The sequence below is a fragment of the Egretta garzetta genome, unplaced genomic scaffold (assembly GCF_000687185.1).
Source record: "Egretta garzetta isolate BGI_Z169 unplaced genomic scaffold, ASM68718v1 scaffold417, whole genome shotgun sequence".
Classification (NCBI taxonomy): domain Eukaryota; kingdom Metazoa; phylum Chordata; class Aves; order Pelecaniformes; family Ardeidae; genus Egretta; species Egretta garzetta.
This window is the reverse complement of record NW_009260227.1, coordinates 1,672,243-1,686,027: the sequence shown is the minus strand read 5'-3', so window position 1 is coordinate 1,686,027 and position 13,785 is coordinate 1,672,243. Positions and strand designations below refer to the sequence as shown.

Sequence of the window (13,785 nt, the reverse complement as noted above, 5' to 3'; positions counted from 1 at the left end):
CCTCAGCTCGCCGCAGCTCCTTGCGAAGGCTGTAAATGGTGTTCATCAGCTCCTGGCGTTCTTCTAGTATCTGGCTACAATCTTTCTCCAGAGTCTCACTGGAGAGGCTCTTCTCCAAATTCTGTTCCCTTGCAACCTGCTGGACAAAAAAAAAAAAGTGAGATACAGCAACCACCTAACTCCACATTCACACTTTCCCCGCAGCCCTGTGTGCTCTATTTGACTTGGGAGAACAAAGCCACAGCTGACCCACACAATCTTCAGTGCAGCCCCATCGCTGCGCTGGCTGCTACAAATAATCGCTTCTCAGCAGTCTGTATCCTACCACCCCCACCAACCTGGAGAGTGTTCTCCAGTTCCTGATTCTTGGCCAGGAGCAACTCCTTCTCCTGTTGAATCTCCCACACCACCTCATGGCTTGGACGCTGCTCTATGGCATGCTTCAGTTTCATCGTGTGCTTACGCTCCAGTTTGCAGTCATCCTCCGCCTTCATGAGGCTGTGCTTCAAGTGATCAATCTACAAGAAGGTTCAGAGCTCATCAGTAACAAGGAGAAAACTCTGGCCTGCAAACGCAGTTCTCACTCCATTCCCCAGACAAACATGGTGCATGTTTCTCCCCAGCTTTGTTTTCCTCAGAATGCTTGGTGCTCTGGGGACCAAAGCCCTGCCTGTGTGCTAAACGGATACAACACATTGCTCTTGTGAGAGGACCCAGTCTTGAATGAGAGGAAGACTGTTAATTCTCCACAGCCTAACTTGTAATTAGGGTCTACTGGGCTGAGCTAGGGACCACCAAGACATGTCACCTGCTATAGAGAAGATGCACAGAACCTCATGCTGGACTGGTCCAGACCATCCCGGGCAAAGACAAGTCTGGTGCACAGCATAGCCTTCCAGGGGCCAGGTAAGAAGGGAGAAGCTTTAGAAAAGGGTGACTGACCTCTAGGATCAGGTCCCGGTTCTTCATGAGGGCAGCGCTCTTCTCCTCGCTCTGTTTGGCATAGCTCATTGCCAGGTTGTAGTTCTCATCCTTGCACTTCCGCAGCTCCTTGCTCAGGCTGTCCCTCTCCTCCTTCATCTTCTGTGCCCGCTCCTGGTGCTTGCGGAGCAGGCTGTCCCTCACCCACATCTCTCTGATCGTGTCCTCTTTGGTGTGCAGCCACATGGTGAGCTCCTGGGCCTTCCGCCGCTCCTCCTGCATGGTGCTCTGCAGTTTCATGATCTCGTTCATCAGGAGCTGGCTCAGGCCAGATTCCCCAGCTGTGTCTGTTTGGTGGGCAGGCATCAGCCACCGCTGTCCTGTCTGCTCCCCAGACACACATACAGCACAGCTTCCCACCCACTTCTCACTGCAGCTCAGCATCAGCACATGCCACAGACAAGATGCAAACCCTGAAGACACATGTGATCAAAGTCTCCCTGCTGTTTCCCCGTTGCTCTGTGCCTTTCTACACCACAGTGTCACTGGCAGAACAGGCAGAAGGAAGAATTGATCCTCCTGCTTTCTCCTCCACCCTCCCAGGTCCAGCCTGTGATGCCAAACAGCAGGGCCATTCTCACCAGAACCCTTCCAAAGCAAACAGGAGCAAGCCAGGGAACGCTCCCGACTCTGCTCACCAAAGCTGGGGAGAGGCAAACACAGAGGTGAATCCCCCCGTAATTTGCACAGCAACACCAAATGAAAAGCTGTTTTTTCAGAACACAAACATTACCTATAATCATAGAGAAAACCCTGCTGGGCTCCTTGCCAGTTATTTTCTTATACAGTTGTGGATAATAAAGCTCAAGACTCTCCAGAAACGCCTCAAAGCCCTTGTGTCCCGTTCGCTGAAGAATGTCCAGAAGAACACCTGAAACAATAGCAACAGGATATTCTATTCATTTATAGATCTCTTTGCCTATTTCTTACATAATAAAAAATTGCTCCGCATTTAGATTAAAGCTGCTGGGATCAAATCCCCCAGCCAATCCTAAGCCACTTGCCCAGTAACTATATGAAAGTATTTTAACTAGCTCCTACTACAGCAGGTGCAAAAAGCAGATCTCAGAAGAGCATTTTATGTTATCCTGATAGTAATTACAGAAAAGGTAAGTTAAATAAAGCACCACGACAGCTTCTGCAGCTCAAGGCTCTGCTTCTAAATACCAGAGGCAAACATGGAAAAAAAGGGCCACTAGTGTAAGAACACTGTGTATAACTAGAGAGGTAACAGGGACAAGCCTAAGAGTGCCCGGACTAAAAAGCTTTGAGCTCAATTCCCTACTTTGTCTAGGAATGCTCTGTACCAGATCAAGCCCAGGGGGGCTTCTTTTCTGTGTTCTGCAGTTTCCCAATCTGGAAAACAGGGAAATTTTTTTTTTTTTTTTTTTTTCAATGACCCTCAGTAATTTATCAGTAAGAGTTAATCCAATCCAGAAGATGTACTAACAGCATAATGAATTCTGTCAACAAGACAAGGACCGTATAGAACAGTCACAAAGAATTTACTTAATGTGCTGCCAGCATTCCCTCAAACACCAGAAGAGAGGAACAAGGGACAACACGTGCTGCACTAATCTTTGAAATCTCCCCCTGCAAAACTGTTACACACAAATAGCCTTGTGGGTCAAACCAAAGCAATTCCCTCCTTTATGCTAATGTAGAGATCCAGAATATCAAAAAGCCGCACCCCCTCTGTGCTCCCATTGTCCTCACACAGCTCGGGAAAAGCATCGATAGAGCCATCTCCACTCCTCCTCTCCCCACAACGATGTGCTGAGGAAAGGGAGGGAAAAGGGGCTGCATAGCAGTGCCTACAATGTTTGTGCTAAACACAGGCAGATGGTAACCTAGAAGCAATGCGCTCCTTCAGGCCCAGTCCGTTAGCACTCTGTTCCAATCTGCTCCCAAGAGCCGGCAGAGCACAGGAGCATCTATGGAGCCAAAGGCTGCACTTCACCCACCTGCCTTCCGTTTGCGCATGACCAGGCTGGGGTCATTAAGAACTTGTTCCTCATCATCATGGTTGATCACTTTGCACTGGCGAAGGTAGGGTGTTATACGGGAAGGATCTATCACAGAGATCAGCTTCACCCGGAAGTTCTCCAGGTTATTCCAACATGTCTCATCATTGTCTTCTTCCAGCATGTTGGTGAGTGAGAACTGTTAATGAGCAGTGTTGTCCTGTCTTGAAAAGGCAAAACCAGAAAACAAACAAGAAGACTCTAAGCCTCCTAGAGTAGGGGGTGTGTGAAACCAAGTATGGTAACAGACTGGGAATGGAAATGTGTCTTTTAGATACAGGAACACATCTCCCATGTGGTCTTTAACTCAACACCTGCAAATCACCTGCAGAAGAGAGTGATACACCGCAGTCATACCTGAAAGAACAGCACCAGACTGGAGATATCAGCAGCTGCGAGGCTAGCATCAATGCTGCTGACGCATACATGAAGGAAAGCCAACACTGAATTCTGAGAAAACAGAAGTCACCAAAGGTCAATGGTCTCCCTCCAGACAGCTGAACATCTCCCACATCTCACTGCAAGAGGAAAGTGAAACTATTTAGCAAGAGGTCCAGTGGCAAAAGGCAAGTCATTGAGAGCCCCACGAACAGGAAAAAATCCAACCAACTCTAGATTCCCAACAGCGTACCCCAAGAAAGCGCTGTCAAATCTCACTGACTTCACCATGGGTTCTCCAGATGCTCAGCTATGCTTAGAATTTAATCTTTAATCCCCATAACCAATACAAAAAGTGTGGAACACAACACAAGATAAGCTGATGGCAAACTGCAACTTTCCAATTTGAAACTAAGCATCCAGTGAAGAAGTGAAAACATCTGTAAAGCTCTCCTAATTAGCTGCTGCCTCTGCTTTACGAACAGTTCACACACTTCCTTCTCCATCTCCTGGCATTTCAGATTCCTGTATTACCTGCTTCTTGACAAGAGCCTGCTATTAACCACAGGGTCAGAAAAACTACTTCTTAGCCTGGAAGTGTGCAGGTGAACAGATGCAGAGAACCCAACACTTCTATACCCAAGCCTCTTTGCCTTTCAAATAAGAAACTGGCATTATTTTTATTTCTTTGCCCCTTTGTGGTCAGCCTGTTCCATAACAAGTACCTTTTGAAATCCCAGTCATTACTTACTATGCTTGTGTCACATGTACGAGCTGACTGCAATACCCATTGTCATTTCCAGCGGCTCAGGAAGGCTGGTGGAAACTTTAGTATTCGTGGTTTTAGTCACCTTATTTGGGGGCAGTAAGGGTGGGAACAGAGTTCTGACAATCAGCAGCTATACAGGGGCTGGGACTTCACACACATCTTACGGTATCTCTCTCCAAGATTACCTCAAACCTTCGCTGTTTTTCTTCTCCAGCACAGAGGAAGACTCCAAACATCTTCAGCACATACTTGTTACACCCTACATTGTCAGTTAACTTTAATGAGCTGGACTGACACAGAACTAGTCATTACTTATCATGGAGAAAATACTGTGCTCTTGCCCGACATCAAACCAGCCCCAGCAGATTACAAGAAATGCATTCCCCTGTTCGTAAACACCACATCCTTACCTCAAAGCTGTAAAATAAAAAATTTTTCCTTGTTAACATAAAGCATTCTGCATTACATGGACCAACCTGAGCCTGTGCAGTCAAAAGCCTCCTTCTTTCCTCTCCTGGTCTAGCAACATTCATCTGTGTCCTGTCTCTGAGAAAACTTGTCTTGGACGCAGCCTCCCTTTATATTCTGGTTAGAGCAAAGATCATTCCAGGAGCAAAACTGGTTTGAGAAAAGGGGAAACTACTCAGCTATGCTCTGAGATGGAAAGGGAAGAAGACGACCAAAAAAAAAAAAAAAAAAAAAAAATAGATAGATTAAAAAAAGAAAGGGGAAGCCAGAATGGGCGATGGAGGAGGAGAGAAATGCTAGTCACATTGCAAACCAGCAGCATTACATATGCAGTGATTTTAGACTCATTCTGTCTTTGTTTTCCAGTCTGTACCACTGAAGTACCAGCTACAGTCCTGAAAATTTCTTTGTGTAGTGGTCAGTAAGACTAAAAAGAGTGAAGGTCATAGGTCTGTCCAGCTGATTTCCGGGGACAAAACAAGCCACAGAGTTAAAAGAAAGAGGCTCTTCGAATGGCCTTTCAGCTGTTAACATCTTTATACAGGAAAGCAGGTGGCAGCAAGAACTCTTTTGGTTTAGAGTTCAGCTGAAAAGGATGATTTCTATAATGATGCCTCTAATTTTGGATGTCCTTAAGCTTCAAGCATGATTATGACAACTCAGTATTTTGATGGAAAGAGAGTCAAGTCTTGGCAAAGCAAGGAACATAACCCACGGTTCCCAAATTACAGGCTGTGGCTCTAACAGTAATTAAAGGAGCAGCACAGCAAGCAGCATTGTGATGATGTTAAGCATCAACATCATACCTTTGACTGCCTCTCCCTGCCTTCCCACAGTCCTAGAACTGTAGCTGCAACAAAAACTCACTAACAGTCTGTTTTAAAAAAGTCTTGAGAACATACACGTTCTGATACCATGGCAGCATGACACATTTTCCCATTAGCTTCCCACTCTACTCTTTGTTCTGCTTTCCAAGTTTGTGGAGAGTTTCTCCATGTTATCATTAGGAGTGGGGCAGAGATGCTCAGAGATTCTTTAAGCCTGTGCTTCTTGTTAGGCATTAAATTAGCTTTACACTAAAAATAGATACTGTACCTCTATTAGCTATGCCTGTGCTGAAGGTAATCGGAATGTCTGCTAATTGACCAATCCAGCCTGAGGAGTTTTTGTTCTATAGTAACAGATCAGTTTAATCCTGAAAAAGAACAAAGACAGCTGCCTCTTACAAAGTTTTTCCACAAGCAGTAAGATTACAAGGGCACCTCTTGAGCAGCATTTGCAAAGGACAACAATCATTTAGAGCACAGATCACACGCACTACCAGCGCCTCAGGGCAACAGCCCTGTGGTAAATAGCACACAGAACTGTATGGCAGAGCTTCTGCCACATCTGCAATTCCTGGAAAAATGTTATCTGTACTGGCTTACGGAAAATGGAGTACACTGCAAGAGGAAAGGCATTTCAAAATAATTCCTTTTGCTCCATAATGTCTTGACGCCCAAGTACAGCAACATTGGTACCCGCTGTCCCCGAGACCCCAGCCCTGCCTAAAGCCCTGGTAGAAGAGTTGCAGCTCACAGCACTCTAAACTCACCACTACACTCTCAGAAGCTTAGCCAGTGCAGTGGAATGAAGCTTTCTGCAGCACTTTCCCACTAGATTTTATCAGCTTTGACTCAGCTAGCTTTGCACCTCTCTGTAAGACAGAAATTGCTGTTTTATGAATGAAGAAACAAGTTTTTGTTAAGTGATTTGCTGATGTCTGTACAGGGCAGGCTGTGGAAGAATCAAGAAAGAATGCAAGCCTAATTCAATCCTGCAGTTCTAGCCACATGCATATTCATTTTCCACATTCTCCCTGGTTTTCAAGCAGCTTGCAAACTTCATTTTTCCCATTAGCAATCACACTCATACACACATTATTAAAAGCACTATTTACCAGAAAAAAAACCACACAGAATACATCAGTAATTTTTAAGTGAGAAAAATAAAACATCTGTATTTCAACAAATACTCAAGACTCATTTTGATACAAAATTAATCTGCTGCTTATTCAGCAGTATTCGGTCAGTTAGCTATCAAGCAAAACCACTGTCACAGCACTAGAAAAAACACCCAATGAACAACATATTCTGAGCATGGATAATCATTCACATAAATAGGGGCTAACACAAAAAGGAAATAAATAACCATCATTGCTTGTTTCCCCAGATCTCCAGAAACCTTCCCCCCAGCATCTATGGCAGGTGCTAGTTTGAAAGAGAACAGAATTGTCTGTGCCTGAAAGACTTCCCTCCAGCCATTTTGACTCGTTTTTTTGCAACTTGTCTAAAGATGTAGACTTTGTTAGGCGATGGGAAAACCAGTCCAGACATTTTCCTCTCTTCCCCAGGTCCGTCTAGTCAGTTTGTTGGAAGTGTTAAAAGTGAATAGTGCAAAGAGTATCTCCTACTGCCATGTAGGAAAGCAGACCTCATTCAAGTGACTCCTGTAACAAAGCACAAACAACTCCTATTAGCCACAGCATTTTTATAGGGAAGCTGCCCTTTTGGAATTTCTAAAACCCATTTTAAAGAAAAAACCCAAACAGTCTCATCTGACAACCATGTGAATCAAGCACCATTCATGATCATTCAGTCTATTTCACCAAAAGCCTCAACAAATATTAAGACATCACACACTTGTACCCTATATAAGCTGTCCTGTTATACATGTAGAGAAATGAAGCCATGCAGGGGGGAAAAAAAAAACCCCACAAAGTTGTTCAAAGGTGAAGCATTAGAGACAAACTCCAGTGAAGTACCCGCTGGTCTAAAGCCCCAGCTTCCCACCAGCTTTTAATACTATTCTTCAATTCAAGACTCAGAGCCAGCTACAAAGGGTAAACTACACAAAGAGCTGCTGCTTCCTGCCCAGGATCTAGAGGATTGCCCAATAACCCCGAGCAAGGATATCTTACCACCAGCTTGCTGGAACCAGCAGAAGACTCCAGCTTCTGCTGCAAGTGTTTCACATTCACACACACAAACCCTCTCTCCAGCAGTAGCTGCCCAGGCTTTCCTGTCCCATCAATTGTGACCCTCTACTAGCTGCTAAAATGTTAGCAGCCAAGCCTGTAGAGTGCTACCAACTAGGTATAATACCAGTAGGCAGTAGCATGGACTAAAAGGCTGCCAAATGTTTGAACTTCATGACTTTTGGATATAATTTTATCATGCAGACATCAACTTTCCCTCCCCCTGAAAGTCCAAGTATTAGCCTTAGTCTCTGACTAATGGGTGATTGTAGAACTTTGTGTCCTAATTGAGATAATTTCAGTCCTTTCTTAGGGTCACGATTCCTTGTCTAAGTAGTACCACAGACAAATGTGTTTCAGGTTCTCTTCTCAGTGAAGAAATACAAAATTGACTGAGTAGCTACTAACACATTTCCTTCTCACATCCTCCTCCTTTTCCTGAAGCGGGCACTTCTCCTGATTTGAGGAGCGCTGGCATCAACCATATCAGAGCAGGAGTCCAAGACAGACTGTGCAGCATTCTCTTCAGCTCCCATGCCCTGCAACATAAGCAGAAGAGACTCTCAGCACCATGACAGCCAGCATAATTGTAAAAGAACCCCTTCAGCCATCTTTTTATTTTAGGGAGCTCAGCAAGGTTTCCAAAACCATCTTCCATTTACCTTCAAAATTAAGCATGGGACAACAACAGGTGTCACAGCGAGCACAAAACATTCCCAAATTTTCAGAGCAAAACCTTCAGCCAACACTGGCATTTCTTCCTGCTTCTGCGACCACTACTAAACTAGAGCAACTCCTGTTGTAGTTTCTGTCTGGGCACAACCATTCCTTAGAGAGGTTGCACGCCTGCCAGAAGCGATGCTTTAGCTTCTGCTGCTGGAGCCAGACAGTGCTCCAGACAACACAGGTCAACACAAACTTTTGATTTCTCATAAAACATACCCCTACCACGAACTTTTCACTGAAAAGCACCGAGAAAACAACCTGGCTATAGCGCTAATAAAAGGAATGGGAGGGAGCCTGGTGGAAGACGACACAGGACAGAGGTTGGCAGTAAGGCTACCAGGCAGTGAGGAATTGCTGGTGACTTTTGGAAGAACCACTCACAGTTCAGGCTACGCTGAACTTGGCCCAGACACAAAAGTCAGAGCCAGAATAGAAAGATAACTGCTGTCTTTTACCACGGGAAAACTCCAATTTTAGGCAGCTTTGCCATCTTGCTGCAGAAACAGACATTTACCATCTTCTACCATCTTCACTAGTGTTTCGTTTGTTTACTTTAGAGCCACAATGAATTGAAAAGCAAGTTTAAGCTACACAACTTCCTGGCATGTTCTGTAAGAAACAGTGCTGGGCATTAACGGATTTAGCTAAAAAACCAGAGACTGATTTTAGGTTGACATTATGGCTTACATCAATCCATATACTCTAATAATCTCTAGTCATATAAAGCAATCCAGGACGAAGACCTCAAGTGGCAATAGGAGCAAACATACACAATTGCCCTGTTATTACTGCAGTTTAAAGGACACATACAACGAAAAACAAGGGCCTGTTTTCAAAAATATAAGAGTCAGTGCAGCAGATTATAAACTGCAAGAGGAAGGGAGCCCTGATACCCACTTCTGGGAGCTATCATGTCAAGTTTAACGTGCTACATAAAGTACAGACTTTTACTCTCGTGAGAACTAAGGGCTCCCAGCTGAGCTAGAGAGCTTTGCCTTTCATCAGCTGCAAAACCATTCTTATTCAAAAGGATCACATTTCTGCTACACTTAAGAACAGTGGGGGTTTCACCCTGGATTCTAGTGCAGTAACTTCCTGCTTTTAGTCCCTGGCACCTCCATTTTACCTGATTTAGTAAATCAGCGTCTTTGTCTCCAGGCTCATCATCAACTGTCCAATCCAACCGCACACCTGTTAATTCATTCCCACAACTCTCTTCCTCAGACACTTCCTTCTCACTCTGCCACTCCTCTTCATCACTCTCTTCATATTGCTTCCTGCTGGCTGACAGAGTTGTTGTCACTTTTGGAGGAGGCAGAGTTGCAAGTACAGCTGGGAGTGTAAAGGCTGCTAGGAATCTCGCTTTCAGTAGGAGGTAAGCAGGGTTGTCGCCGAGTTTCTGCTGCACCAGTTCTCTGATAGCGTCCAAATCAACCCCAGTGCCCTCATCCTGACTGGCATCAGAAGGCAGAAGACATGCTGCTTGCTCTTCTAGAGCTGCTTTCTGCAGAAGTAGCTTCGAGAGGGTTTTTAAGTTGCACAGAAAAGGTGGCAAATAAGGCAACCTGGTTTGCAGTGATGGTACCTGGACACCTTGTTTCCCATTCAGCCACTCCTTCACTACCCCCTCATCTTCAAGAGAAATCAGGCTCAAGTCAAGTAAATTCTTTTCTGTGCTGGAAGTGGTTGGCTGGGGTGGACTGTCAGCCGGCTGCGCCGTCGGAGGTTTGGAGGCTATAGGTCTATTTTTCAACGCTTGTGCAGCACAGCAATCAGAGCTCCTTGTGACCTTGTTATTGGGAACTGCATCTCCTGGCTGGAGCACAATCCCTTTTGTGATGATGCTTGGATTGGAAGATGATCCATTTGTTGTAACAGAGTCGTGGCTCTTTCCCAAGCTAGCGAGACTCGTCAAGCACTGGGAATCAGACCCTTGAGTGCTTGCAGGTAGGTGTGTTTGGGGCAGCAGCACAGCATGCAGGGTTGGTACATCAGGTGGAAGAGCAGCCTGAGCTGCAGAGGAGTCAGAAGCCTTGGAGAAGCCATCTGAATGTGCAGGTGTTGCAGAAGAAATGCTGGATGTGGTGCATCCAGGACTCGCTGAGGTCACAGGTAAGAGAGTTGTGGAATGGTTAGCTGTCTTTCCCAAAGGTACTCCTTCTGCTAACTGGGCACTCGGTGCTTTTGTCTCTACGCTGCTGGGGTGAGGCATATTCACTCCAGCTGGTACAGGAGGCACTCCTAAGCCAGGGACATTGCCACTGGAAGTCACAGTTGTCTGACATTGACTTGCCACAGCAGCAGCCGGCAGTCCTTGGGGAACACCCATCACAGTTTGTACAGCAGTGGGGAGCAAAGCCTGTGGCGTTACGACCCACGTGAAAGGCAATATGCTGTTGGGAATCAAATGTGAACCAGTTTGTGGAGTTACAAGAGCAGGCAAAAGATTGACTGGCCTCTGTTGTGGCCCATTACTATTCAGCTCACAGGTAACTGGTGTGGGAAGAGACAGTTTGTTGGTGCCAGACTCAATGCCAACAGGCACCACTGTAATCTGATGTGGGAGAAAAGCTTGGTTTTGCAACACTACTGAAGCTGAGCTACCAGCTAGGACCTGACCATTGCACCCTCCCTGCTGTGGAGCCTTCTCTGCCGCAGCTGGATTCATGCCTGGAAAAGCCCCTCCTTCAGGGCTACTTTCCAAAGCTTGCTCTTTTAGTTCCTTATTGGATTGTAGTTCTGTTCCTTGTGAGGAACCAGGGCTTTCCCTGGTTTCTGACACCGTTGAGGAATGGTTTTTAAGCACAATAGTGGTAGAAGTTGAACCTGCAACAGAAGTAAATGCTGGCAATGGAGCTGGTGCACACTGTACTTGGCTATTTGTACAACCAGCTGCTGCAGGTTTGCTCCCTGCTTGTGCAGAAGGAATGATTTGCTGTGGTGGGTGCTGGATTATCAGAGGCCCCGAAACCAGCATCTGTGGGGCAACAAATACTGTCCTCTGCATAGCCTTCTTAGCCCGGGATTCTCTTAGACGCTTCTCTCTCAGTAATTCCGAGACAGTTTTAGGCTTCTGCCTTTGCACTTGGGCTGGAAGAGGTCCCTGCATGGCAGGAGCACGGCTCTCAAAGACAGCAGCAGAAGTCTCCCTTGCTTTTAAGGCAACAGGTCTCCTGATGGCATTCCTTGGTATGCCCCTTCGGGAGTTCTTCTGAGTACAAGATTGTGCTGAATTGCCTATAGAGGAGGGAAAATAAATTTTTTTTTAAAATTGAAAAGATTGAACAGTATTTTCAAAAGCCATTCCTTAGCTATTAAGCATCAAGTATCCTGCACAGGAAGTAACAAAATTCCTGTTTGTGAAAGTTCCTACAACACTATAGTCTTGATTTAATCAAGCCCCGACCTGACATTCTTCAGGCAACTGTTGCAGCAAGCTTACCACTTGTTCAGTAATGATGTCATTTTCCCCAAAAATCACGGATGGGCTAGGACTGCACCTTAACACCGCACATGAGGAACTGTACTGGTCAGCACTACACTGGCACTTTGCAGCAGCCAGGATGACAACAACAAAGTGGGGTTTTGGTCAGCACCAGCATGTTCTCTACAGCCTAGAGCCAGCAGCTTGCTGGAGAAAAGCGTAACAGCAGTAGTCTACAGAACTGGTGGCCCAGTGCCAGCGGTCCCCCAGCCCTTCAGTATTTTTTCGAGTCCTTACCAAAGGGTAACATATTTAGCCAATAACTGAAAATCCAAGAGCTAGCAAAAATGAGCATGACAATGTAGTTTTGTTCCAAAAGTTCTCCTTCAGTTAAATTGCTCATTAATGTAACGGTGATGAATTAAGTGAAAGTTCTTGCACATCATAAAAAAATAAATGTTCTGGTAGGTACCTGAAGAAGTCTCCGTATTTTGGGAAGCCTGCCAAAAAAATTATATTAAATTATACTTCTGAGATATCTGAAGATCATTAAAACAGCACAGATGTGAATCACACCCACATCTGCCAACATCCTATACATTTTACTATGCTTCTGAACCAAAACAAACTGGTAACACACACACACACACACACACCACCACTGGCCACACACAATGAAAAATCCCTACTTAAGTGAAGACTTCGGTGGGAAAAGCTTAGAAACAGATCAGGTGCCATACCTGCTGAGGCCTTCTTGCATTAGCCCCGAGAAGCTCCAACTGCTTCAGCCTTCTCTCACGAATAATCTTCATGCAGCCATTGGTATCAATCTGAAAGAGCTGCAAGATGAGAATTTCATTAAAATTTGATTGAGAACAAAAATGGTCTGGTAGAGCCAGTGACAGTACAAGATGGATGGGAGAGGTTTCACATGCAAGATTCTGGGGACATTTTTACACTTACAGAAAAAAAATCCTCACAGTATTAGATTTTTGGATGCAAGATTTGTTTAAGAAACATCATATGCAAGCCATGAGGTCAGATTAATCCAGTAATTAGATAGTTTAAGGAACAAAGATAAACCATTTATTTACGCAAATACAGAAATAAAGATGACCACTGTTTGAAAGCAACTAATGCTAAGACAGTAAAACCCACCTGAATGAAAAGCGTGAACAGAGGAGTGCTCGCGAGACTGACCGACTTAACCTTCTCTTGAATAGAATCAGCTAGAAAAAAAAAGTCCAACATCAAAATCAGCTGGGCATTCTTTTACATGATGTCAGAAAGTAGGGACAAAAAGTAGGAGAGTACTACCCCTGATGGGTCACCACTACCTTTTGTCTGATGAAAAGCCATCTTCCCAGTTTGCAAGGTGCAAGGCAGTAGTACGTTGCCCACCCAAGGTGTCACTGCCATTAGAAGCTTTCTGTCAAGGTTCATTCTTCTCAAACGCTCTCTCTCTTGATGATAAGTTTTCTCTGTGATGTTCTGCAGCCCCTGAAACTTCTGGCCAACAGAAGTATTAACTTCAGATATTTTTGTTAAAACAGTGGCAGAAGGTTTTAGTATCTTTGATTGCTGTGCATGAACAAATACATAATTAGAGTTCCAATTAGGAAGGTGCTACCGTAATTAGTCCCAGGACAAACTATTTATAGGGCAGTTATAAAAAAAAAAATTACGAGCTTTTCCTCTTGAGACTACAGTGCAAGAAGATTTGTGATTCTATCAAAAAACATTTCCCACTAAATACAGCCTGGCAGCGCTCATATCACAAGAGCAGACAAGACAGAAGAGGCACTTACCAGTTTCCTCTGAATGCACGTGTTATTTCTTAATACTCTTCTCACATTCTCCAGGGTAACCCGTAGCACTTGCTTTCCACATCTGGATGCCTTAAACCAAAAGTGTGCAAGAAAAGATAAAAGGGAAAGTATCTCACAGAAAGTTACTTGCACTGACTATACACAGAAGGTACAGAAGTTTTCAACATTCC

General features: G+C 44.8%; 2 protein-coding genes across 7 annotated transcripts in view; both read right to left on the bottom strand.

Moving 5' to 3' along the window:
* The window catches only part of CARD9 (caspase recruitment domain family member 9), an 8,718-nt gene extending 5,555 nt beyond the window's left edge, over positions 1-3,163 (bottom strand). Inside the window, exons 1-5 of the mRNA XM_035897660.1 lie at positions 2,946-3,163; positions 1,715-1,852; positions 943-1,268; positions 339-518; positions 1-139 (exon numbers count right to left, since the gene is read on the bottom strand). Of these exons, the coding sequence (XP_035753553.1) occupies positions 1-139; positions 339-518; positions 943-1,268; positions 1,715-1,852; positions 2,946-3,129 (967 nt within the window). The 5' untranslated portion in view covers positions 3,130-3,163. The remainder of the gene's footprint in view (positions 140-338; positions 519-942; positions 1,269-1,714; positions 1,853-2,945) is intronic.
* A 205-nt stretch (positions 3,164-3,368) lies between these two features.
* The window catches only part of SNAPC4 (small nuclear RNA activating complex polypeptide 4), a 24,713-nt gene continuing 14,296 nt past the window's right edge, over positions 3,369-13,785 (bottom strand). Inside the window, exons 18-28 of one of the 6 annotated variants that reach the window (XR_004842441.1) lie at positions 13,595-13,684; positions 13,124-13,295; positions 12,945-13,015; positions 12,527-12,625; positions 12,259-12,286; positions 9,489-11,599; positions 8,045-8,175; positions 6,215-7,108; positions 5,716-5,815; positions 4,629-4,806; positions 3,369-3,523 (exon numbers count right to left, since the gene is read on the bottom strand). Coding sequence is in view for 2 of the 6 variants with exons in the window: in XM_035897656.1 (XP_035753549.1) it covers positions 7,069-7,108; positions 8,060-8,175; positions 9,489-11,599; positions 12,259-12,286; positions 12,527-12,625; positions 12,945-13,015; positions 13,124-13,295; positions 13,595-13,684 (2,727 nt within the window). In the remaining 4 variants the exon portion in view is untranslated. Of the gene's footprint in view, positions 3,524-4,628; positions 4,807-5,715; positions 5,816-5,910; positions 7,109-8,044; positions 8,176-9,488; positions 11,600-12,258; positions 12,287-12,526; positions 12,626-12,944; positions 13,016-13,123; positions 13,296-13,594; positions 13,685-13,785 lie in introns of those variants that run through there. The other 5 variants (XR_004842438.1, XR_004842439.1, XR_004842440.1 and 2 more) reach the window with 5 other exon arrangements.